The 26,107-nt window shown below is 48.0% G+C and overlaps 1 protein-coding gene across 2 annotated transcripts in view; it reads left to right on the plus strand.

Annotated features, from left to right (window-relative positions):
• Nucleotides 1-26,107, plus strand: part of LOC135200314 (regulator of nonsense transcripts 2-like) — a 305,608-nt gene that overhangs the window by 55,213 nt on the left and 224,288 nt on the right. For both annotated transcript variants that reach the window (XM_064228867.1, XM_064228866.1), the window contains exons 3-4: nucleotides 9,048-9,259; nucleotides 16,355-16,513. In XM_064228867.1, the coding sequence (XP_064084937.1) occupies nucleotides 9,048-9,259; nucleotides 16,355-16,513 (371 nt within the window). The remainder of the gene's footprint in view (nucleotides 1-9,047; nucleotides 9,260-16,354; nucleotides 16,514-26,107) is intronic.

Below are 26,107 nucleotides of genomic sequence, written 5' to 3' on the forward strand. Positions count from 1 at the left end.
CCAGCATATGCCAAGTTATTTGTTTCTGTGATACTGGTGGTAGGTATTATTCCCATTATTTCTTTGACTTCACCTGTTTTCTCCCTTAATTTCTTGGTGTTGTAGGCTTTCATGGAGGGGATCTTTGTTCTCTCTGTATCTGGCTCCATCTATTGTCTAATCTTTTCTACCCATTCCGTCCTCTCTGTTACTTCGTCAGTGTTTCTTCGTGTGTCGTTGTTTGATACCTATCATCCCTGTCGTCTTCTGTGGCATCGTCTCTCATTTCGTCTTCTTGTAATTCATTGTCGTGTGTCATTTCCCTTTCCAGTTCCTTCTCAGTCCTTCTTCGTCCATTTTCCCCTTTCCAGTTTCCTCTCTTTCTGTTGGGGAGAACCAGTTCTTTTTCTTTATGTTCCTTACTTGGTCTGCCAGCCTCTGCTCTGTTTGGGCTGTGTTATTCCTCTCATTCCAGATGTTGACCAACCTTCTTCTATATCCTCTCTCGTCGGGTTGCTTCTGATGTAGCATCTCCATATTTCCTTATTTTCTTCTCTTGTCCATTTCTTCCCCTGGTTTGCTTCTGTAGCTCCAATCTCAGGCTGTTGGTTACTGTCGTTGTGGTGGTCAGTTGCTGGATGACGACCTCCAAGTACCTGACCGCCTTCCCCTTCAATTGGGTTGAATACCTGGCTGCCAGACAAAGCTCCTCTGTTGCCAGAGGTTCCATTTATGTCGTTGTCGGTTAATCCATCATTTCTTGCTATTTAACCCATAGCTGGACCCTACCCCATCAGGGATAGGTACTCATTTACAGCTGAGTAGACTGAGGAAATTATGGTAAAGATGTTTTCCCAAGGAATCAGTGCCGAGGAGAGCGGTCACCTATTCAACGACTGACCAGCCCCAATGTTGCTTAACCAGTCCATTGACGACCTAACCCACTCTTATCATAGTCCTCTAATTCGACTGGGTGGTATTTATAGTGTGGGGTTCCGGGTTACATCCTGCCTCCTTAGGAGTCCATCACTTTTCTTACTATGTGCGCTGTTTCTAGGATCACACTCTTCTGCATGAGTCCTGGAGCTACTTCAGCCTCTAGTTTTTCTAGATTCCTTTTCAGGGATCTTGGGATCGTGCCTAGTGCTCCTGTGATTATGGGTACAATTTCCACTGGCATATCCCATATCCTTCTTATTATATTTTCAGATCTTGATATTTATCCATCTTTTGCTCTCTTTCTCTTCAACTCTGGTGTCCCAAGGTATTATTATTATTATTATTATTATTTTTTACTTATTTTTTTTTTTTTTTTGCTCAATCACAGTCCTCCAATTCGACTGGGTGGTATTTATAGTGTGGGGTTCCTGGTAGCATCCTGCCTCCTTAGGAGTCCATCACTTTTCTTACTATGTGCGCCGTTTCTAGGATCACACTCTTCTGCATGAGTCCTGGAGCTACTTCGTCAATGGACTGGTTAAGCAACATTGGGGCTGGTCAGTCGTTGGATGGGTGACTGCTCTCCTCGGCGTTGATTCCTTGGGAAAGGATCTTTACCATAATTTCCTCAGTCTACTCAGCTGTAAATGAGTACCTATCCCTGATGGGGTAGGGTCCAGCTATGGGTTAAATAGCAAAACTCAGCAATGATGTTAAGAAATGAAGGAATAAACGACAATGACGTAAATGGAACCTCTGGCAACAGAGGAGCTTTGTCCGGCAGCCAGGTATTCAACCCAATTGAAGGGGAAGACGGTCAGGTACTTGGAGGTCGTCATCCAGCAACTGACCACCACAACGACAGTAACCAACAGCCTGAGATTGGAGATTATTATTATTATTATTATTATTATTATTATTATTATTATTATTATTATTTTTTTTGTACATTCAACTTCCCTGTCAGATATATACTTAGCTTTAGACTCCGTCGTCCCCGACATAAATTCGAATTTCGCGGCACACGCTACAGGTAGGTCAGGTGATCTACCGCCCTGCCGCTGGGTGGCAGGAATAGGAACCATTCCCGTTTTCTAATCAGATTTTCTCTGTCGCCGGTTCCGGCAACATCGTTGTTGGTTCCTCCTGACTTGACTTTCGTTTTTCATCGCCGTTGATCTTCTGGACTGTCTTATTTGGTGACGTATTGGATCTTTGGTTTGGCATATGCGTTTGTGGACTTTTTTTTGGATTTTGCTTTGGATTTTTCTCAGGATGTCTGACTCAAACTATGCAATTAGAGTATGTGTGAATGAGGGTTGTAGCGTGAGACTACCGAAGGCTTCGGTAGATCCTCACACTGTATGCAAGCGGTGTAGGGGGAATGAATGTTCTGTATCTAATACATGCAATGAATGTGTGAACATGAGTGAGGAGGAATGGAAGATTCTAACTTCCTACTTAAGGAAGTTAGAAAAGGATGGGGCTAGAAAAGCTTCCTCCAGAAGCTTGAGTAGGTCTCGCTCTAACGAGCCAGTTAATGTAGTAGCACCTAATCCTCAAGTAGTTGTTGCTTCCTCCCATACAGTTTCAGCGCCTTCTCCCTTCACAGAAACTGCAAATTCATCCATGGAAATTGCAGATTTGAAGGCTGCCCTCAAAAGGAAGGTAAGCAAAGTGCAGTGGAAAGTGATTTTAGTGTTTCCAGTGCAGTAGAGGGGGCATCTGATCAGCTCTGCAACGCTCCCAGGCCTAGACCTCTTCCAAGCTCCCAGGCCCAGAGGAGAAGGAACGTCGAAAGCCTTACGGAGGTTATGGAGAATCCCCACCGATCAGGCGTCCCTTCGGCAGGATCTGTGGCGTCCCAGACTGCCAAGGATCGCCATTGCAAAGGCATCCTCAAAGAGTGCTTCTCCTCATCCGATTCTTCATCTCACAGACGAGGGTGGAGTTCGGACGATCTATCACGTCCTCTAAGAGAAGTTGGAAAGCTCCCACATTGGACTCGAGCCCTGAACGCTTTCCAGAAGATTTGCCTAAGGATAGGAAGAGAGCTAAGAGAGCCCTGGTTTCGCCTACTTTTGGCTTGGAGTTGCCTTCGTCCTCCAGACCTCCTTCCCCTCCTTCTGACAAGGAGAAGGAAGATTCAACTACTAGAATTCTCCTTAATATGCAGGAGCAAATCTCGTCCTTGGTGGGAGTACTTACGAAGGACCCTCCTCGGAGGAAGGACTCTTTTCTTCCTGTTAAAAGATCATCTCGTCCCCTGGACGTTCCATGCTACAAGCGCCTCTCCTCTACTCCTCGTCCGAAACGCAAGGTGCCAGCTACAAGAGAATCTTCTGACATTCTCCGGTCTCCTGTCAGGCTTCTGTCAGTGAATTCAGGATCCTCGGACAGGCGCCAGCCGCACTCCAGGCGCGAGACGCCTTCTTCTAAGAGCAAATCACCAGCCAGGCACGAGGCGCCAACCAGGCAGGAATCCCCGAGCAGGCGCGAGTCTCCTGACAGACTTGAGCATGCATCTAAGCGCGTGGCGCCAGCTAGGCGCGAGGCGCCAAGATCTCCCGCATCGCCTTACGAGAGAGAGGTCAACCGCGAGGCTCCTCTTATTTGCTTTTCGCAGGGTCAGCCTTCTCCTGGCAAAGGCGCAAGATGTCACACAGGCGGCCGTCGCCTTTGTCAGGATGGTTCTGATACTGCGAGAAGCCCTTCTCCAATTGGACAGAGGACTGCTGTAACAGGCAGCTCCTCTCAACGTAGGCGCTCTCCTTCGGTTGATCGCTCTTCTCCCATCAGAACGAGACAGGAGCTTGAGGAGATTTCTGACGAAGAATCACCGGGGGGGGGGGGGGGGGGGGGGGGGGGGGGAGGGGGGGGGGGGGGGGGGGGGGGGGGGGTGTCTCTCTCTGTGACTACAAAACCTTAGCGCCTCTGTTGCTGCAAGAGTTTGGAGACTCCCTCAGTCCTGCCACCCCTCCGTCTCCTCGTTCTTTGTTTTCGAGTACGAAGACCTCTAAGTCCTCCTCCTTCCTGAAGATGCGCCCTGCCATTTCCATGAAGAAAGCTCTACAGTCTGTTGGATCTTGGCCCCGCTCCAAGGAGGAAGTTGGAAAGACTGTCTTTGCCTGCCCCCCCCTCCAGGCTTTCTGGGAGGAGAGGCATTTGGTATGAGACAGGGGAAGCCAGGGGACTGGCTCTCCCTGCGTCGGCGGAGGCAGATTTCTCCACGCTTGTGGACTCAGCGAGGAGACACGCCCTGTCTACAGCCAGAACCACATGGGGAATGTCGGAGATGGACCATCTCCTCAAGGGATTATTCCATGTGCTGGAAGTTTTTAACTTTCTGGACTGGTCCCTTGGGGCGCTGGCCAAGAAGACAAGACCCGGACTTCCTGAGCCCCGAAGTCCTGCATAGCATTTTAGCATGCATGGACAAGGCTGTCCAAGACGGATCTGGTGAAGTGGCCTCACTTTTTGGAGCAGGGATCCTCAAGAAGAGGGCTGTTTTCAGCTCTTTTCTTACAAAAGCTGTCTCTCCGGTTCAGAGGTCGTCCCTGCTTTACACCCCTCTGTCGAACCAGCTTTTCCCTTCTCAGTTAGTGAGAGACATTTCTCACTCACTCACTGAGAAGACGACTCAGGATCTTCTGGTTCAATCCGCGAAGAAGACGAAACCGGCTGTTCCTGTAGTGAAGAAGGAGTCCCGTAATCCACAACCGCCCTTTCGAGGAGGTTCCTCTTCTCGATCCTCCTCTCGAAGGAAAGTACCTGAGAAGAGAGGAAGGTCATCCTTCAGACCGGTTAAGAAGACTAAGTGACGTGTCAGTCCTCCAAACACCAGTAGGTGCCAGGCTTTGGAAGTTTGCAGAAGCATGGGCTGTGAGAGAGGCAGACTCCTGGTCCCTCTCTATCGTAAGGAAGGGATATCTCATCCCCTTCAAAGACAGACCGCCCCTTGACTTCTACCCCAAGGGAACTGTCTGCGAAGTACAAAGACCCTGCCCTGAGAAGAACTCTCCTGCATCTTGTAGACCAGATGTTGGAAAAGGAGGCCATCGAATTAGTACAGGATCCCCTCTCCCAAGGCTTCTACGATCGCCTGTTCCTCATCCCGAAAGCCTCGGGGGGGTGGAGACCTGTACTAGACGTGAGCGCACTGAACCGTTTCGTAGAGAAGAAAAAATTCTCTATGGAAACAACCGCCTCGGTTCTTGCGGCTCTGCGTCCTGGAGATTGGATGGTCTCCCTGGACCTGCAAGATGCGTATTTTCACGTCCCCCTGCATCCTGTGTTAAGGAAATATCTTCGGTTCATGATCCAGGGCAGGATCTTTCAGTTCAGGGCTTTGTGCTTCGGCCTGTCTACGGCCCCTCAAGTTTTCACGGGCCTTATGAGGAACGTAGCACGTTGGCTACATCAGAAGGGGGTGAGCATATCACTTTACTTGGACGACTGGCTCATCAGAGCCAAATCGGAACATCAGTGTTTGGAGGACCTGACAACAACCTTAGACCTGGTACAGTCGCTCGGACTTCTTGTGAACCTCGAGAAGTCACAGATGATCCCTAGCCAGAACCTTGTCTATCTGGGGATTCAGATTCTCGGGGTTTTCGAGTTTTTCCGTCGCAAGAAAGAATTGTTCGAGGCTTGGAAAAAGTCTCAGCCTTCTTAGGGAAAGAACGGAGCTCAGCGAGGGAATGGCTCAGCCTTCTGGGTACCCTTTCCTCGCTGGAGCAGTTCTTTTCCCTGGGGCGGCTCAACCTCAGACCCCTGCAATTCTACCTGCAGGGGATGTGGGATCGGAAGACAGGAGAACTGTCGGACTCCTTTCCAATTCTCCCAGAGATCAAGACCCACTTGACTTGGTGGTTAGCTCCTCTGAAGAGGAACGAAGGATTGTCCCTTTCAATTCGGAGCCCTTGCCTAGTGTTGTTCTCCGACGCCTCGGAGACAGGATGGGGAGCAACACTGGGAACGAAAGAAGTGTCAGGCACCGGGACAGGGGAACAGGTGTCCTGGCACATCAACGCGAAGGAGCTTCTGGCTATACATCTAGCCCTAAAGTCCTTCGAATCAGAGGTCAGAGGCATGGTAGTCCAAGTAAACTCGGACAACACCACGGCTCTGGCTTACATTCGAAAGCAGGGAGGGACTCGCTCTTTCTCCCTCTACGAGTTGGCAAGAGGTCTTTTGATCTGGGCGGAGGAACGAGGCATCACCCTCCTTACAAGATTCGTACAAGGAGTAAAGAACGTAAGAGTGGACCGATTGAGCAGGAAGAACCAGGTCCTTCCAACAGAGTGGACCCTCCTCTCCGAAGTTTGCCAAAAGCTCTGGTCCCTGTGGGGGAAACCACAAATAGACCTGTTCGCCACGTTCATCTCCAGAAGGATGGACAACTTCTGCTCTTCAGTCGAGGATCCCAGAGCCATAGCGGTCGATGCCCTTCTCCTAGACTGGTCGGGCTTAGACGCGTACGCCTTACCCCCATTCAAGCTTCTGGGGGAAGTATTAAGAAAGTTCGGGGCCTCAAAAGGAACGAGAATGACCCTCATCGCCCCCTTTTGGCCCGCTCGAGATTGGTTCACAGAGGTACTGGACTTCCCCAGATCTTTTCCCGAAAGGACAGATCTGCTCAGACAACCCCACTTCGAGAGGTTTCACAAAAACCTCCCCGCTCTCTGCCTGACTGCCTTTCGACTATCGAAAGACTCGTCAGAACGAGAGGCTTTTCGCGAAAGGCTGCCAGCGCAATCGCCAGAGCCCGCAGGTCTTCAACCTTGCGGGTTTATCAGTCGAAGTGGAAAGTCTTCCGTAGATGGTGTATGTAGATCAAAGAAGCTGTCCTCCTCCAATACCTCTGTGACTGACATTGCTGATTTTCTTCTCTTCCTAAGAGAAGAATCGCATTTGGCTGTTTCCACCATCAAGGGATACAGGAGCATGCTCTCCGCTGTATTTAGGAATAGGGGCCTGAAGATAGCGGAGGACAATGATCTTCATGATCTTATATGCTCCTTCGAGACCACTAAGACTAGATCCTCTTGCCCTCCTAGTTGGAATCTCGACGTGGTCCTCAAGTTCCTTACTTCGGACAAGTTCGAACCTCCTCATCAAGCCTCGATTAGAGATCTCACGAGGAAATGCATTTTCTCTTGGCCCTCGCGACTGCCAAGAGGATTAGTGAAATCCACGCATTAGATTCTCGTGTAGGATTTAGAGGAGACTCGGCAATATGTTCTTTCCAACCTTTGTTTCTGGCAAAGAACGAGAACCCTTCTAAGCCCTGGCCCAGAAGCTTTGAAGTCAAGGGACTTTCTCCTCTGGTGGGGAAAGAGATAGAAAGGTCTCTTTGTCCAGTCAGGACACTGAAGTTTTATCTTCAGAAGAAGAATCAGCTTAAGGGTTGCTGACAGAGTCTCTGGTGTGCGGTGAGGGACCCGAAAAGACCCATGTCAAAGAACGCCCTGGCCTTCTTTGTGAGAAGTGTGATCTCGGAAGCACACGATAAGTGCCAAGATGACTCCTTGAAGCAGCTAAGAGTTAAAGCGCATGAGGTACGAGCCGTTGCGACTTCGCTATCTTTCAATAAGAATATGTCTATGAAAGATATTTTAGCTGCTACATTTTGGAGATGCAACTCTGTTTTTGCTTCTCATTACTTGAAGGATGTCAGAGTAACCTACGAGAGATGCTTCTCTCTTGGTCTGTATGTATCGGCAGATACGGTGCTGGGACAGGGAGCTGATACTGATCCTTAATTAGTTTATTTTGTACATTCAACTTCCCTGTCAGATATGTGCTTGGCCTTCTCCTGGCAAAGGCGCAAGATGTCGCACAGGCGGCCGTCGCCTTTGTCAGGAGAGGGCTAAGTGTGTGTCTGCCAGGTAAGTATGTACAAAACTTTATTGTATCATAACAATATCATGTTTGTTTTTAATGTTGTGGTGTCAAGTTTTTTAGGGTTGTTTGAAAGGATGTTGGGGATAACTCCTTTCAATCTCAGTACTAACCCGGGTGTTAGGATCAGGTGATCGGGATCGGTGTTGTGCTCCTTGATTATGCCATTAGGCAAGGTGTGTTGTCATGTAAGTGGATTAGCACCCATTGACAAATACTTCAGGCTCTGTCGAGTAAGCGGATAAGACCCCATTGACAGACCCACAAGAAAACTTTTAAGCCATTAGGCCGGGTCACTACCTCGCTGAGGCTCTTGAGGCGAAGCAGACTCCTAGGCAGTAGCTATGAAGTCTTCTGCCTAAACAGGTAGGAACCAAGGTTTTTTTATATATTACCTACAACGTATGTTGTTTTTCCTGTCTATTTCAGTAGTTACTGTCTCTTACCCACCACCAAGGGTGCCAATCAGCTAAGTATATATCTGACAGGGAAGTTGAATGTACAAAAATGATATTGTTATGATACAATAAAGTTTTGTACATACTTACCTGGCAGATATATACAATTAAATGGCCCACCCAGCGGCAGGGCGGTAGATCACCTGACCTACCTGTAGCATGTGTTGTGAAATTTGAATTTATGTCGGGGACGACGGAGTCTAAAGCTAAGTATATATCTGCCAGGTAAGTTTGTACAAAACTTTATTTGATCATAACATTATCATATTATTTCAGTGATCTTTTCACTAAACTGAGTATGCATGTAATGTACACATCACATCTGATAGCAGATCTTATCAGTTTCCATCATTAGTATAAAATCCTGCATAAAGATCTATCAATCTATGCTATTTGCTCACATATGGTGTTGGAGTATGTGTTATACCTTCACTGCCATATGAAAGACTGTTGCTGTGTATGAGCTGTGGATACTATGTGGAAATTGTTTACCACAGAGTCAGGTGGTATGAGCAATCCTTCCCCTTGTCATCTTGAGGGATAAGGAGCTCTTTCTCTTTTATATTTCTTGACTCATAACTTGAAATTTAAAGTACTCTTGGTATGTTAAGCAGTCTCCTTATATCTTGACCATTTTATCTAATATCTTACTATACCAGTGGCTTGCTCATGTTTGCATCAACATCATGAGAGAATTTGTACTGATGAAATAGTGTATAAAATTTTACTTGAATTAGTAGTTGCTGAGTATAACACTTCAATTTTTAGGTTTCGATGAGAAACAAGATGATTTTGTGAAGGACGAGGAAGGAGAGAAACAGAAACAAGAGGAAGAGCTAAAAAAGCAGGCAGAGGAGGAAAAGATGAAGAAAGAGGCGTCAGCGAGAGCCAAGCAGGAGGAGGAAGAAGCCAAAAAACGTGAAGAGGAGGCAAAAAAGCAGCAAGAGGAACAGGCAGCAGCAAAGAAGGAGGAGGAGCGGGTAATGTTATAGCCCTGTTAGTTTATTAATGCCAAGTATTGTCTATGTAGATTGTATTCTTGAAATTAAAGTAATGTTTTGTACATGAACTTCCCTGCCAGATATATACTTAGCTTAGGTCTCTGACGTCACGACAGAAAATTCAAAACTCGCGGCACACGCTACAGGTAGGTCAGGTGATCTACCTTACCCGCCGCTGGGAGGCGGGTGTAAGAACCAGTCCCCCTTTCTTGTCAGATTATTTTCTGTCGCCGGCTGGACAACACCTGTTGTTCAGTCCTTACGATAGTTAAAATTCGTTCTCGTTGCCGACGATTTGGATTTTGGTGAAGTACCCTTTGTTTGTTGGCTTGGCATACGCTTTTTGGGACGTGTTTTTGGATTTTTCTTTTGGATTTCTCTTACAATATCTATAATCATGGATGATTCTGAAGTTAAGAAACCTAGTTTATTTAGGGTTTGTTCAGAGAAGGAATGTAAAGTTAGGCTTCCTAAAGCTGCATTAGATCCTCACTCGGTATGTGCGTCTTGTAGAGGGAATGAATGCTCTTTTATTAACCCTTGCAAAGAGTGTGAGAATTTGGATGAGGATGGTTGGAAGGCTCTTTCTTCTTATGTGAGAAAGTTAGAGAAGGATAGGGTGCGCAAGGCTTCTTCAAAGAGTTCTAGTAGATCGAGGGTGAGTGAAGTTGACGCTGAGAATCCTGTAGTAGAAGTAGTTCCTTCTCCAGTTTCAGCCCCTGCGCCCAGCTTTGAACCCGAAGATTAGTTTCGGAAGTTGCTTCTGGAGAGCCTCGATCAGGAGTAAGGAGAGCCTCGCTCGCTCTCGACAAGGTAAGAGTGATGATAGTGCAAGTGATCAGTGCAGTGCCCTAGTGCAGTGGAGGGTGCGTCTGACCGGCTCACTAACGCTTCCAGGCCTAGACCTCTTCCAGACTCCCAGACCCAGTGGAGGAGGAAAGTCGAAAGCCGCAGGAAGGTTAGGGAGAACCCCCACCGGTCAGGCGTCCCCTCGGCAGTTCCTGTTGCTCGTTCCCAGGCTGCCTTGGATCGAACCAAGAAGGAGTTATTGCGCCGGTGCTTCTCGTCATCTTCGTCGCCTTCTCCTCAGCGTAGATGGAGCGCCTCGGAGTCGTCTCGCCCTCTCAAGAGGCCCTGGAAGGATCCTTGCGCCCTTCCTTCCAGCCCCGAATCCTTCGCAGAAAGAGCCAGAAGTGGAACGCAAGAGAACCAAGATTTCGTCCGGTTACGCTTCTCCTGTTCGCTCTCGGACTTCGTCCCCTGTAGAGGAGTTTAAGAGATCTCCTGCGCGTATCCTGGCGGGTCTGCAGGCGCAGATTGCGGCTTTAGCGGAGTCTATTGCCGGGACTTCTCATCGTCGGAAGGACGCCTCACTTCCGGTGAAGAAGTCTAAGAACGTTCCTTCGGCTAAATCTCCTTTGGCTAGAGAAGCTTTTGAGCCTGTTAGTAGGAGGTCAGAAGTGCAGGCTGGAGCTCGGGATCTTTCTCCGAGTAGGCTCTCCTCTCTTCCCAGCAAGAGTTGTGAGCATGTAAGGCGTAAGGAGCCAGACAGGCTCTCTCCTCAGGATTTCCGCTCCTCTTCAGTTAGGCGTCAAGAGCTTGACGACGTCAAGAGCCTCGTTTTCGTCAGGAGCGAAGGAAGAGTTCTTCGCCTGGTGGCCACTCTCCTTTTGAAACGGACGCTCGGAGCCTAGTAGGCTGTCAAGAGCCTAGTAGGCGCCAAGAGCCTGGTAGGCGGCAACGGAAGCTTTCTCCTCCGTTAGATCACTCCCGATTGGATAGGCGCTCAGAGCCTTGTAAGCTCCGCGCTTCTGACAGGGATTCATCTGTGGATGTTTTCTCTCCCCGTGGCAGGCGTCAAGAGCCTGGCAGGGGTTTTGAGCTCAATAGGCATCAAGAGCCTGGCAGGCATATTGAGGATGGCAGGCGCCAAGAGCCTAGCAGGCGCAGAGAGCCTGATAGGTGCTCTCCCTTATCCAGACGCTCTTCTGTGGAGTTAGAATCTGTTTCCGACAGACGGGCCTCCACTTGTAGGCGCTCTCCTAGTAGGCGCTCCCCAAGTAGGCGCTCTCCTAGCAGGCGCTCCCCCAACCCCAAGTAGGCTCTCTCCTGGGAGGCGCTCTCTAAGTAGGCGCTCTCCTAGTAGGCGCTCTCCAACTAGGCGCTCTCCTAGTAGGCTCTCTCCTGGGAGGCGCTCTCATAGTAGGCGCTCTCCTGGTAGGCGCTCTCCTGGTAGGCGCTCCCCGTGTAAGCGCTCTCCGAACAGGCGCTCTCCAAGGATTAGCTCTCCTCCGGGCAGTAGAGCTTCTAGACGTCATTCTTCGGAAGAATTTGTTGGTGATTCGGAGGAAGATTTGCCCAAGGATGCTTCGGTTTCTTCGTATAAGAGACTTACAGACCTCCTCTTGCAAGATTTTGGGGAGTCTCTTTCGGCCGTTGCTCCTCTGTCTCCTCCGTCCTTATTTTCAACGACCAATACGGCTAAGAAGTCTTCAGTCGTTAAGATGAAGCCTACAGTGTCTATGAAGAAGGCTCTGAAGAACTTTGACGACTGGTTGCTTTCAAAAGAAGAGAAAGGCAAGACAGTTTTTCTTTTCCCCCGTCCAAGCTGACGGGTAAGATGGGGTTCTGGTACGAGTCAGGAGAGCCCTTGGGTCTAACTCTTCCCTCTTCTGCAGACTCGGACTTCTCTTCGTTGGTTGATTCCGCACGTCGCTCGGCGCTGAATTCTGCGAAGACGACGTGGGTATGAGCGAGTTGGATCACCTTCTGAAGGGAATGTTCCGAGTCTTAGAAGTTTTTAACTTTCTTGACTGGACCCTTGGAGTGTTGGCTAAGAGGACTCAAGAGCAAGACACTCTTTCGCCTGAAGACCTCCACGCAGTTCTGTCTTGCATGGACAAGGCAGTGAGAGACGGTTCCGGGGAAATTGCTTCACTTTTTGGTGCAGGAGTGGTAAAGAAGAGGGCCGTTTTCTGCTCTTTTCTTACCAAGGCGGTTTCTCACGCACAGAGAGCTTCCTTGCTGTATTCACAGCTTTCCCCGCAACTCTTCCCCAAGAAGACTATTAATGATATCTCCAGCTCGTTATCAGCAAAAGCGACGCAGGATATGCTAGCTCGCTCGGCTAGAATTCCGAAACCTTCGTTTCAACAGAAGACGAAGAAAGAGGCTCAAAGTAGGCAAGAACCCTTTCGAGGAGGACCTTCGTCTCGCTCTTCTTCCTCCAGAGGTTCGAGACCACCTAGAAGAGGAAGGACCTTCTCCCGGTCTATGTAGGGGCCAAGAAGTAGTTCGTGTGTCCTCCAGACAACTGTGGGTGCCAGACTTCTGAACTTTGCAGATGTCTGGGCACGAAAGGGGGCGGACAACTGGTCCCTCGCGATCATCAAGAGGGATACCTCATTCCCTTTATCTCGAGACCACCCTTGACCACCACTCCAAGGGCACTGGTGGCCAAATACAAAGACCCACTAATGAATCAAGCCCTCGCTCTAGCGGTAGAGCTGATGTTAGAGAAAGAGGCAATAGAGATGGTTCAGGACCCTCTTTCAGCGGGGTTCTACAACCGTCTGTTCCTAGTTCCCAAGAAACTCAGGAGGATGGAGACCGGTTCTGGACGTGAGCGCCCTGAATGTCTTTGTGAAGAAGAGGAAGTTCGCTATGGAGACGACGTCATCAGTCTTAGCAGCTCTTCGTCCCGGGGACTGGATGGTGTCGCTGGACCTTCAGGACGCTTACTTCCATGTACCGATCCATCCTTCTTCTCGCAATTTCTCAGATTCATGTGGGGAGGGAACGTTTTTCAGTTCAGGGCCCTATGCTTCGGCCTTTCCACGGCCCCCCAAGTATTCACAGGACTGATGAAGAACGTTGCCCAGTGGCTTCATCTCGAGGGAGTGAAGATTTCCCTCTACTTGGACGATTGGCTTATCAGGGCCAAATCCAAGGAGAAATGTCTGGAGGACTTACGAGTGACGTTGGAGTCTAGCAGCTTCTCTGGGTTTGCTAGTGAATTTCGAGAAGTCACAGCTAATCCCCAGTCAAGAGCGTATCTATCTGGGGATTCTGATGGCTTCTCAGGTTTTTCGGGCGTATCCGTCCCCGAGAGGATAACCCGAGGTTTGGAGAAGGTAGCAATCTTCTAGAGAAAGATGTATGCACAGCGAGGGAGTGGATGAGTCTGTTGGGGACACTCTCCTCGCTGGAGCAATTCGTTTCTCTAGGAAGGTTGCACCTCAGACCCCTACAGTTCTTCCTGACGAGGAACTGGGTATCGGAAATCTCAAGGTCTGGACTTTGCGTTCAAGATTTCGCAAGAGATAAAGGAGGATCTACGTTGGTGGCTAAACCCTCTATTGTTCAAGGAAGGCCTTTCCTTGCAGGTTCGGAACCCCAACCTAGTGTTGTATGCAGACGCTTCGGACAAAGGTTGGGGAGCTACTCTCGGGTCGAGAGAAGTGTCAGGCACCTGGATGGGGGATCAGGTGTCCTGGCACATCAACAAGAAGGAGCTAACAGCGATTTGGTTAGCTCTCAAGACCTTTCGAACCCCTCGTAAAAGAGAAATATGTTCAGATCAACTCCGACAACACTACAGCCCTGGCTTACATTTGGAAACAGGGGGGACTCACTCTTTCTCCCTGTGCGACGACAGCGAGATCGCTCCTCTTGTGGTCAGAGGAAAGGAACATAAGGCTTCTCACCAGGTTCGTACAGGGAGAGAAATGTCAGAGCGGATCTGCTAAGCAGAAGGAATCAAGTCCTTCCCTCAGAGTGGAACTCTGCACGCGGACATATGCCAGGAGCTGTGGAGGACGTGGGGCAGGCCCCATCTCGATCTATTTGCGACCTCCAGGAATGCGAGGATAGATCTATACTGCTCCCCTATTGCAGACCCAAGAGCAGTGGCAATAGATGCATTCCTGATGGATTGGAGGAATCTGGATCTTTACGCGTTCCCGCCTTTCAAGATTATAGGGGAAACGTTAAGGAAATTCGCAGCGTCAGAGGGAGCAAGGATGACGTTGATAGCTCCGTTCTGGCCCGCCCACGACTGGTTCACAGAGGTACTGGAATGGCTGGTGGATGTCCCAAGATCTCTACCTCTAAGAGTCGATCTGCTCAAACAGCCCCACATCGACAGGTTTCACAAAAACCTCCCCGCTCTCAGTCTGACTGGATTCAGACTATCAAGAGTCTCGTCAGAGCTAAGGGCTTTTCGGCAAAGTCTGCAAGGGCTATTGCCAATGCACGTAGACCTTCCACATCTAGAGTCTACCAGTCGAAGTGGGATGTTTTTCGACGCTGGTGCAGGACTCATAAAGTTTCCTCCTCCAGTACCTCTGTGACTCAGATAGCAGATTTCCTTATCTTCCTGAGGGAAAAATGTGGGTTGGTTGTCTCCACCATCAAGGGATACAGGAGCATGCTTTCCTCAGTTTTTCGTCATAGAGGATTAAACATATCTGAGGACAAGGACCTCCATGATTTAATCAGATCGTTTGAAACGGTTAAAAGAACCTCCTCCTTAGTGCCTAGCTGGAATCTAGATGTCGTGCTGCTCTTCCTGAGGTCCTCAAGGTTCGAACCTCCCCATTCTGCTTCGTTCAGAGACCTTTCGATGAAGACTCTTTTTCTCTGTGCATTAGCGTCAGCGAAGAGGGTTAGCGAGCTGCAGGCTCTAGAAGGTGAGGTAGGTTTCCAAGGAGGCTCCGCGGTTTGCTCTTTTCTTCCGGCTTTCCTAGCCAAGAATGAAACCCTTCTTCGCCGTGGCCCAGGAGCTTCGAAATCAAAAGCTTATCCTCCTTAGTTGGGACAGAAGAGGAGAGATCTCTTTGCCCAGTGAGAAGCCTGAAATATTATCTTCAGAGGAAGAAAAGACTTGCTGCTAATGAGAGCAATCTCTGGTGCTCTGTAAGGGACCCCCCAGTAGGCCCTTATCTAAAAATGCACTCTCATTCTTTATCAGGAATGTTATTAGAGAAGCACACACTTCTTGCAATCAGCAACAGTTTAACCTTCTGAAAGTCAAGGCGCATGAAGTACGGGCCATCGCGACGTCTTTGGCTTTCAAGAAGAATTTGTCATTACAAAACCTTATGAAGGCCACTTTTTGGAGGTGTGAATCAGTCTTCTCTAATCACTACCTAAAGGACGTATCGATTACGTATGATAAGTGTTTTGGGCTAGGCCCTTACGTATCGGCGGATTCAGTGCTGGGGCAGGGAGCTGAAACACATCCTTTTTAATCCTTTTTCCCTGTTAGTTTTAAGTTTGAGTTTTTTGGTTGTACGAAGGAGGTTGCAGGAGGCAGCTCCTTCTTTCGTATACTAATGTTAGTATTTGGTTAGGTGATCAGTTGTGCTTGAGGCTCCTTGCAATTGGTAGTGATAGGCTCTGGCATGTAAGCGGGTTGATCCCCATTGACCAGATCCTGCTTGGATTCTGCCAAGTAAGTGGACTCAGTTCCCATTGGTAGACCCAAAGAGTTCTTCAGCCATAGGTCTAGCCCTCGCTGAGACTCTTTAGGCAACGCAGACTAATAGACAGTAACTATCAAGTCTTCTGCCTAAATCAGGTAAGAACCAGAGGTTTATATTATGTATTCCTTTAACATGTGTTGTCCCCACTTTCTAAGTAAGTATGTGTCTCTTTCCCTCCACCAAGGGTGTCAATCAGCTAAGTATATATCTGGCAGGGAAGTTCATGTACAAAAATGATATTGTTAGTATACAATAAAGTTTTGTACATACTTACCTGGCAGATATATACGATTGATGGCCCGCCCAGCCTCCCCTCAGGAGACAGGTGGAAGAAAATAACCTGACAAGAAAGGGGGACTGGTTCTTACACCCGCCTCCCAGCGGCGGGTAAGGTAGATCACCTGACCTACCTGTAGCGTGTGCCGCGAGTTTTGAATTTTCTGTCGTGACGTCAGAGACCTAAGCTAAGTATATATCTGCCAGGTAAGTATGTACAAAACTTTATTGTATACTAACAATATCATTTTTCCTCACATTTTGAACAGTCCTGAGTCTTATTGGCTATTAATTGCAGATGCTTTTGTTGCAGCAATTTCTTTTGGCTTACATCCAAGAATCTGAAGAGCGACTTAGCAAAAAGGCAGAGCTACGTCAGCAGAACTTAGCCGCAGCAAAGGATCGTCCAGAGTTGAATACTGCAATGTTAGATTCGAGCCTTAAGAAAAACACTGCCTTTATAAAAAAATTAGTGAGTTTGGAGAGTGTGTTACATTTTATAATTTCTTATATTTTTCTTTTTTGTAATTTGTATGTATGTATCATAGTTTGTGTGTAAAAGAGAAAGGAGGAAACTTCAGTTCATTCTTTCACATTTATCCCACTGCTAGAAGGAAGCCCCTCCCTTACTATGTCAGAATTGTAATTATTGTTCAAGTACTATTGTTAACATCTACTTCTTACACTTTTGTGGCCAGATTTGAGATTTTGTTCATATTATTTTATCATGATGCACAAGTAACTGTTTTGGAGGTCTCAGGAGCACAGTGCTTGTTCCTACACATTATACAAACCATCGGTCCTTTACATAAGGAATTACTTTTAGAGCCAGGTGGAAACTCGGTCGTATGATTCTAATAACAAGGTAGTTAGGCAGTAACGGTTTGTCTGATAGTAGGGAGTCCCTCCCGACTGGACGTAAACATAACTCTTTGCTGTTGACCGCCGTCGTGTGCAGACGTTCTCTCTCTGCCCTCCTCTGTTGTGAGGAATTGTGAGATTTTTTTTGTTTTGTTTTGTGTCTGGTTTATGAAATTTGTGTTTGCTTTATTATGTTGCCATCCCAAAATTTATATTGGCCTTTCACCCTCCATTTGTGCATGAAATGGGAGGCGGGAATTGTAAAATTTCTGCTCGAAAGTGAACTTAAAGCCTCACTTATGCTGTAAGTCCCGAAAGTGTGAGTGTTATAAGTTAATACTGTTTTTCTGGGTAATTGCCTTCTCCTGCCTCTTCGCTTGATTTGTCACACGTAGAGGAGGAGGGGCCAGATGTGATTACCCAATATTTATGTGAAAACGAGAGTTGTTCCTTCACGTTATGTAAACCGTTGATCCTGTAATTTAGGGAATAATTCCATATGTAGAAGAACTCGGGTGTATGGAGTTAAGGAAAATACAATTTCCTTTTCGAGAATTGTGTTTTGTTCCAATACGTATACAAACCCTCAGTCCTTTAACAATAGGAAGGTACTTAGTGGCAGATGAACCAGTCGTAAGCTTTGAACAGGGGGGTTTGGTAGTTAACTACTTGTCCGGCAGTTGGCGGTTAGCTCGACTGCGAGGAGAGGAGTCACTTTGCTTTCGGCTGCGTTGGTGGATGGACGTGTTGCTTGCCTCTCTGCCTGCTTCAGTCGTATGCTTTGTTTGCTTCACTGCGTGAAGGCTATTTTCTGGGCTCAGCTTGTGTCGGCCTGTGAAATATCCTTAAGTTCATTATTTCTAGGTAAATAATCCTAATATTACTAGAGAAAAAATAAAATCAAGAAAATGTCAGTTAAACTGACTCGCTCACTCTATAAAAGAAGTATCGGTATGGTAACGGGCGAGTGAGACCACTACCACGAGCCATTTTCCATTTAGACCTTCCATCACAAAATCCCCCACCTGAGAGAGCTGATACCAAAGGGTGATGCGTCCGCTACTACTACTACTACTGACGCCAAGCGGAGAGCAGCGCCTCTAGCGGCCATCCTTTATAATTAGCTCGACAACGCCAGTTGTGATTTTTTTCCCTTGTGTTGTTTTCGCTTTTTTGGATTTATTTCATCTACGATGGAACGTGCTGCTATCGCTTCGGCTAAGTTAAGTGCCCGATAAGTCTAATTTTTGTATTTTGGTCTTCCAGGGACCAGTATTTTCCGTTTTTTAGGTCATATACGGTCACCTGGTTGACTTGTGGCAGCCATGAGCCGCCTCGTGTTGTTAAGATTTCCCAGTCTCCCATACTGGGACATCTTATGCCTATGGGCTCTTATTTTACTTTCATCTTGTTACATCGTATTTTAGAATTAGGGTACACAGCCCATACCTTATTACCTATTATCTCTTAGTTTGGTATTTAGGGCTATACTGTTATTCTCCCGCCCAGCATCCCAGCTCTTGCTCTTCATCGGCTACCGCTGGCTCCGAGTAGTCGACTGTTCTTCGGATCAGTTCGCCTCCTCCTGGGCTTCTTTCTCTTTTACTCAAGTGTCCCTTCTATTCTTTTACGATGTATTTATATTTGTTATTTATCAGTGTTATTTTGTGTGTTAGGCTAGCTCAGGCGCCTTGTACCTTGTGTTGGTACAGTTGGGTTCACGTGGCCCCTCTGTGGTTGTGTTGCTACCGCGTCCTGGTCCACCACCGATCACGTGTCCCATTAGGCGCCTTACCCTCTCCCTTCCCTCCCTTCCACGTGGTAGGGAGGGGTCTGGTCGGGCCTCCTCGGTTGTCATGACAACCACTGTAGCCTTCCTCCCTCTCCCTCTGAGGGGGCCAGAGGAGTCCCATACCAGCTGGGGGCCTGGGTGACCACTTTGTCTCGGGTACCGGGGTACTCGATGGGTAGGAGTTGGGGGGGGGTTGGCCACCCCTCTCTCTCTCGCCCGCCGCGTCCACCCCGGGGTTCCCACATGCTCTCCCTCTTCCATACCCTACCCCTACCATGACGGACGGAGCCCCTGCTCAAGCCGGGGGCACCTTCGGTTATCGGTTGTTTCTGGCTCCGCTAGTGGGCGGGGTAAGGATTTACCAGTGGTCTATATAGCTTGCCTAGTATATCTTTTTTCCGCTACCGGAGGAGAGCTTGCTCACTTACCCGGGCCCTCCTCTAGTAGTCGGAAGAAAAGCATGTCTTATCCTATAAGTATACATGCCCTTACTGATGTTTTATTTATTCATATTTTTATCATTTTCACGGTGTTATTCCTACTACCTCCGTCGTTCTCCGTCGTGGTTCCGTGGGCTCCTCACCACTCCTGGTTGGTTCCTTTTCCCTGTCCCCGGCGTACGCTGCGGACTCCAACCAAACCGCCTTACTAACCACACGTATTGCGGCGGAGGACTAGTTTTACTCTAACTTACATACTCCGGCATGCAACGGAGTCTATGTTAGGCTGTAAGTGTGTAATCTCGATACTCATGTATCCCTCCACTTACAGGCTACTAACTGCCAGGAACCAGGCTGCAATGCAGTCCTCTATGACCCCTGTGCCCATGAGGAGTGCAGGACCCACGCCCCGTGTGCCACTACCCACGGCGAGCTGATTGTCTGGCACCATGAGGCATGCACTATCTGCTACGACCTCGTGAGTCAGCTTTTGGGTGGGGTAAGTAGATTCCTGGACAACTTTCTTGTAATCAATGGTTTATCTTTAGTTTTAAGACTTACTTTAAGCTGTAACTCTGCCGTCAGAGGCTTCATATCGCCTTCTCTTTCAGGCTGCCACCGTGAAAGAAGTCGCCTTGGCAACCCTGAAAGCTTGGGTAGGCGGCTTCGGCAAGAACGCCGCCAAGGGACAGCCTTATATCCTGGATAGGAAGTTGGCTATCCAGATCTTCCCCGGAGGCAAGGCGACGGGGTATGTCGACCCCGCCTCAGCAGCCCCACTCATAGCCTCAATCCAGCAGGAGGTGCAGCAGGCGTTTGGGTCTGTCTCGACACAGGAAACGGTGCCGGACGTCGCGAACCTGGATTTGAATATTGAGCCAATGGCGGTAGGTGCCGAGGACTTGTTGGTCGAGGTAGGTGTTTCGGGCGCTCAAGGGCTACCTTTGAGCGCTCCTGGATCTTCTTCTCCTGTCCCTTCTTCTTCATCTTTCCAAGGCTTCACGGGATCTGAGATCCCTTCGCCTTCACCCGCTCTCTCTGTACCCCCGAAAGTGAAGGGACAAAGAGAACAGAAGACCCTTCATAAGACGACTTCCAAAAAGTCGTCGTCTTCTTCGGCATGGAAGTCTTCGACATCCTACGCCAATGCGGTGAAGGCCAAGCCTAGCTCTTCCCACTCTACGGGTTCAAGAAGCAAGGCTTCTAAGGAGAAGGCCCGAGCTCCGGCCGAGCCAGTTCCTTCTCCGGCATCCACTGGATCCACTCCGGTGACTCCTGTTGGGGTGGCGGCATCTAGTGCTTTTGATCCCACCACCTTCTCAGCAGGAGTTTTGCAACAAGTGGGAGAGATGGTCGGCTCTCTCAGTACGAGATTTGAGCAAATGTTTGCTCAACTCTCCAGTACCATCAATCAGTCCGGTCAGTCGATCCAAGACCTCTCTAACCGTGTTAGAGAACACGACGACCGTTTCGCTGGCCTGAGTCAGTACCTGCTTCCCAGTAGCAGGTACTGGTTTAGTCCAGTTACCACCATATGAATCCCTGCCGGCTTTCAATATGAATAATCCTTGGAGGGTGGCAGCTTATGCCCCCTTCAAGGACGGCATGATCTCCATTCCGGAGTGTGGAACAAGAAGGATTGAGGACTTCGAGTTCTACCCCCCCCGGATTGACTCAGCCTTTCATAGGGTATGCCAGACTGACCCAAACAGCCCTCAATAGAGAGGACAAAATCTCTAGGGAGACTGTTTTATACAGTAGGGATCATGCCCAGAGGGAATGGGTTCACTGCCTGGAGGATTGGGATTGTACGAATACCAAACTCCAGGCCTTCAAGAGCCCTTTCACTATCTTTGCCACAGAGGAGGAGGCTTCTCTCCCATTTGCGACAAAGATGGTGGAAACGACTCTTCAAGCCGTTCTTAAGGACGAACCCGTTCCGCAGTTAAGGGAGGCGGAACCAACATCTCCGCTCTTCCCTGCGTTCGGAGAACTGTGGGAGAACTTGCCAGCCACTTTCACAGTGGGGAAGCTGAAGCCGGACTGTGCTATGGACCAGTTCGGTGAGAAGCTCCCTAGGCTGCCTGATAGCCTTATTCAGGCAGAATTTGATGCCCGTACTAGATTTGGGAGGTCACTTAACTCCCTCATCATCACGGAGATGGCTGCCCTTTCGTACGCCACCGAACCACTCTTCAAGATCCTGGCAAAGTCTCAGCTTCAGTCAGTGCAAGCTGATGCTTTCGACTTTTTCACGGCCAGACGGAATTGTCGAAAGCATGTGTTGCAAGAAGCCACTATTAGGCATGAACCTAATAGGCTTCTTGCTTCCAGCATGTGGGGTGCGGACCTCTTCCCAGAAGCTTCTGTGAATGAGGTACATCACGAGGCTGCTAGGCTTAACCAGAGCCTTAGAGCCAGATGGGGTATCTCATCCAAAAGGAAGCAAGAGAACCCGCCCGCTTCTGGTAAGAAACTAAAGAAGACTGGTAGAAGGTTCCAACCATACCAGAAGCAGCAGCAGCAGCAACACTTCGTCCAGGCTGTCCCAGTTACCCAACAGGGGCAGCCCTCGACGTCGAAGCAGAGTCAACCTATCCTCCTGTTGTCTCCTCAAAATCAGCCCTCGACCTCATACACCGTCTCGCCGGCTTTCAACTCGATGTATGAGAGCCAAGCATTCCCAACCTTTAACAGGTTCTCTAGGAGAAGCAGGGCGAGAGGTCACTTTCGCCAGTGAGGTGCAGGAAGAGCTGCAAGAGGCAAGCACTTCAGAGGAGGGCGCGGAGGTCAACCCGCTCAACAGCAGTGAGGCTCCCCAGGTAGGAGGGAGGCTGTTCCTCTTCCGTCACAGGTGGGGGTTCAGCAAATGGGCACAGAGCATTGTGTCCAAAGGATTGGGTTGGAGTTGGATCAAAGATCCCCCACCAAACAAATCATTCTATCAGATACCATCAAAGGAGTTGACAGATTATGCGGAGGAACTCCTTCAGAAAGGAGGTATTGCGAGAGTCAAGCATCTAAAATTTCAAGGACGCTTGTTCAGCGTGCCAAAGAAAGGCTCAACAAAAAGAAGGGTAATCTTAGACTTGTCAAAGCTAAACTCTTTCATTCGTTGCGACAAGTTCAAAATGCTGACCATCTCGCAGGTGCGGACCTTACTTCCCCGTGGGGCCGTCACCACCTCTATCGATCTTACAGACGCATACTATCATATCCCTATAGCGAGACACTTCCGTCCATTCCTAGGTTTCAAACTAGGAAATCAGACGTTCTCTTTCAAAGTGATGCCCTTCGGACTGAATGTAACCCCCAGGGTATTCACGAAAATAGCGGCCAGTAGTAGTCCAGCAATTGAGATCGCAAGGGATAATGGTAGTAGCGTACCTCGACGATTGGTTGATCTGGGCACCAACTGTCGAGGAATGCCTCAAAGCCACAAAGAAGGTAGTTCAATTCCTGGAACATCTGGTGTTCCAGATAAACAAAACGAAATCCAGATTCACTCCGGAGACGCGTTTTCAGTGGCTAGGAATCCAATGGGATTTATCCTCCCACAATCTGTCAATTCCGGTGGTCAAAAGGAAAGAAATAGCCAAGTCAGTGAGGCAATTTCTCAAAAACAAACAAGCTTCAAGGAGAAACCAGGAAAGAATCCTAGGTTCCCTTCAGTTTGCCTCAGTGACGGACATCCTTCTGAAAGCAAGACTGAAAGATATAAATCGAGTTTGGCGTTCAAGAGCAAACGCCAAATCTCAAGACAAGTTGTCAGTGATTCCACAAATCCTTCGCAACCAGCTCCATCCATGGACAAAAGTGAAGAATCTTCAATATCCTCCTCCGGTGTTAACCATTCACACGGACGCCTCCCTGTCCGGTTGGGGAGGATACTCTCAATTCAGGCAAGTTCAGGGGACTTGGTCCGCCCAGTTCCGCCAGCTCCACATAAATGTGCTGGAAGCAATGGCGGTGTTTCTTACCTTGAAGAGACTCCTCCCCCCAAAGAAGTCTCACCTAAGATTAGTTTTGGACAGTGCAGTAGTAGTACACTGCATCAACAGAGGAGGGTCCAAATCCAAACACGTGAATCATGTCATGATAGCCATCTTTGCTCTAGCAAACAAGCACAAATGGCATCTATCTGGCACCCACTTGGCAGGGGTAAGAAACGTTATAGCGGACGCATTGTCCCGGTCAGTCCCTCTGGAGTCAGAATGGTCTCTAGACGACAGGTCGTTCCAGTGGATATGCCAGAGAGTACCAGGTCTCCAAGTAGATCTATTCGCCTCACAGGCGAACCACAAGCTCCCTTGCTATGTGGCCCCCAATCTGGACCTTCTGGCTTATGCCACGGACGCCCTGTCGATAGACTGGAATCAATGGAAGAAAATCTATGTATTTCCTCCAGTGAATCTTCTTTTGAAAGTTCTGAGCAAACTGAGGACTTTCAAAGGTCTAGTAGCCCTGATTGCTCCAGACTGGCCAAAGAGCAACTGGTATCCTCTGCTTCTGGAGTTGGGTCTCCGGCCTCAACGGATTCCCAACCCCAAGCTGTCGCAACCAGTACAAATGAGGACTCTGTTCGCTTCCTCAGGAATTCTTCAGACCCTAACTTTATGGACTTCATGAAGTTTGCGGCTAAAAAAGATGCTAACATTGATCCACAAAACATCCTTTTTCTGGAATCAGATAAAAGGGAATCAACTATTAGGCAATATGACTCAGCTGTCAAAAAGTTAGCATCCTTCCTGAAGGAAACGGACACTACAACCATGACAGTTAATTTAGCTATATCCTTTTTCAGGTCCTTGGTTTGAAAAAAGGCTTAAGCATCTAGCAGAATTACTAACTAATAAATCGGCAAGTTGAAAAAATCTTTCAGGTGGGATTTCCAAATTTAGGAACTTAACAGAATCTTAAACTTTACGTCTATTCCCAAAGCCTGTGCTAGACTTAGACCTTCTGAAAGGCCTACTTCAGTTTCATGGTTCTTAAATGACGTCCTCAAACTAGCCTCAGATACTGACAACTCGTCTTGCACATTCATAATGCTACTTAGAAAGACGTTATTTTTTATTAGTCTGGCCTCAGGAGCCAGAATTTCAGAACTGTCGGCTCTATCCAGGGATGCGGGTCATGTAGATTTTCTCCCCTCAGGAGAAGTTCTACTTTCTCCGGATCGCAGCTTTTTAGCTAAAAATGAGGATTCCCTTGCAAGGTGGGCCCCTTGGAAAGTCATCCCACTTCCGCAAGATCCTTCCCTTTGCCCAGTATTAACTTTAAGAGCCTTTGTATCTCGTACATCCTCTAGATCCTCAGGTCCTCTTTTTATGAGAGAAAAAGGTGGAACCTTATCAGTTAAAGGAGTCAGACAACAGATCCTTTACTTCATTAAACAAGCCAACCCTGAATCATTTCCAAAAGCACATGATATCAGGGCAGTAGCTACTTCAATTAATTATTTCCAACATATGAATTTTGAGGATCTTAAAAAGTATACTGGATGGAAATCACCGACAGTCTTTAAACGTCATTACCTGAAGTCCTTGGAATCATTAAAATTTTCAGCAGTAGCAGCGGGAAACAGAGTTTCCCCTGATTCTGCACAGTAGTTGTAGTATAAGATCCAGGTCTCCTTTCTACCTACCTTGTCCAACATGCCTCACCCTACTGCTATGCTCTTCGGGGTACTCTGGCCTTAGCCGCTAGGATCCTATTGGTGGACTGCCCCTTATTTTTTTGCTAGGGGCACCCACACTTTATGCATATAAATATGCTTCAGTGTCTCTACCCTTATTTTTATGCTAGGGTAGAACACAATGTGTTTGTATATTTTGTAAATACCAATTAATTTTAGTGAATCTTTATATATGATTGTGATTACCATTATACTATTCTGTACTACCATTATTTAATTTAAGCTAATTTTAAGTACCTTATGTTGATATAGTGTAATTGGTTCTTTGATTCACTTATATTATATACCAATCTTTTTACAGTTTTGTTTCATTTTGACCTTTCATTTCCATCTTGTCTGTTTCTCTGGTACTATTTCAGAGGCCGACACGAGCTGAGCCCAGAAAAGGGATTTTGATGAAGGAAAAATCTATTTCTGGGTGATTGGCTCGTGTCGCCCTGTGAAACCCACCCTGTTTTTTCCTTACCCACCCTGCAGGACAAGATGATCATTTTATAAAGGATGGCTGCTAGAGGCGCTGCTCTCCGCTTGGCGTCAGTAGTAGTGGTAGTAGCGGACGCATCACCCTTTGGTATCGGCTCTCTCAGGTGGGGGATTTTGTGATGGAAGGTCTAAATGGTAAATGGCTCGTGGTAGTGGTCTCACTCGCCCCTGTTACCATACCGATACTTCTTTTATAGAGTGAGCGAGTCAGTTTAACTGACATTTTCTTGATTTTATTTTTTCTCTGGTAATATTAGGATTATTTACCTAGAAATAATGAACTTAAGGATATTTCACAGGGCGACACGAGCCAATCACCCAGAAATAGATTTTTCCTTCGTCAAAATCCCTTTTCTTTCCCTTTTACTGTGTGTATTTGTGCAAGGATATACGTAAGTACGTGTGTGTTTTTGTATACAATACAGTGAATTGTGTGATTTTTGAGATTCAAAATGGAATCCCAAGAGCCGGAGAGACCCCCTCGCCCCCCCATCAGCCGCAGATTGTGCCCTGGTGTGGAGGGCCGTAAGTGTGGGGCCTTTCGATCATCTGTTGAGGTTGACCCTCATGAGTTTTGTACTCGGTGTAGAGGGCGGGAATGCTCTCGCACCGATACATGTGATGTATGTGTTTTTTGGTTGGAGGAGCAGTGAGAGTGCTATGGGGGGGAGGGAGAAGCCGCGTACTCCGGCTACACCCTTGGTTACGGACACGTCTTCTTCTTTTCTCCCTCCATATCAGCTCCCTCGTATGGCTCCTTCTCCTTCTGGGTAGGTTTCTCACTCCTTCTCT

Source organism: Macrobrachium nipponense, chromosome 26 (genome assembly GCF_015104395.2).
Source record: "Macrobrachium nipponense isolate FS-2020 chromosome 26, ASM1510439v2, whole genome shotgun sequence".
Lineage (NCBI taxonomy): Eukaryota > Metazoa > Arthropoda > Malacostraca > Decapoda > Palaemonidae > Macrobrachium > Macrobrachium nipponense.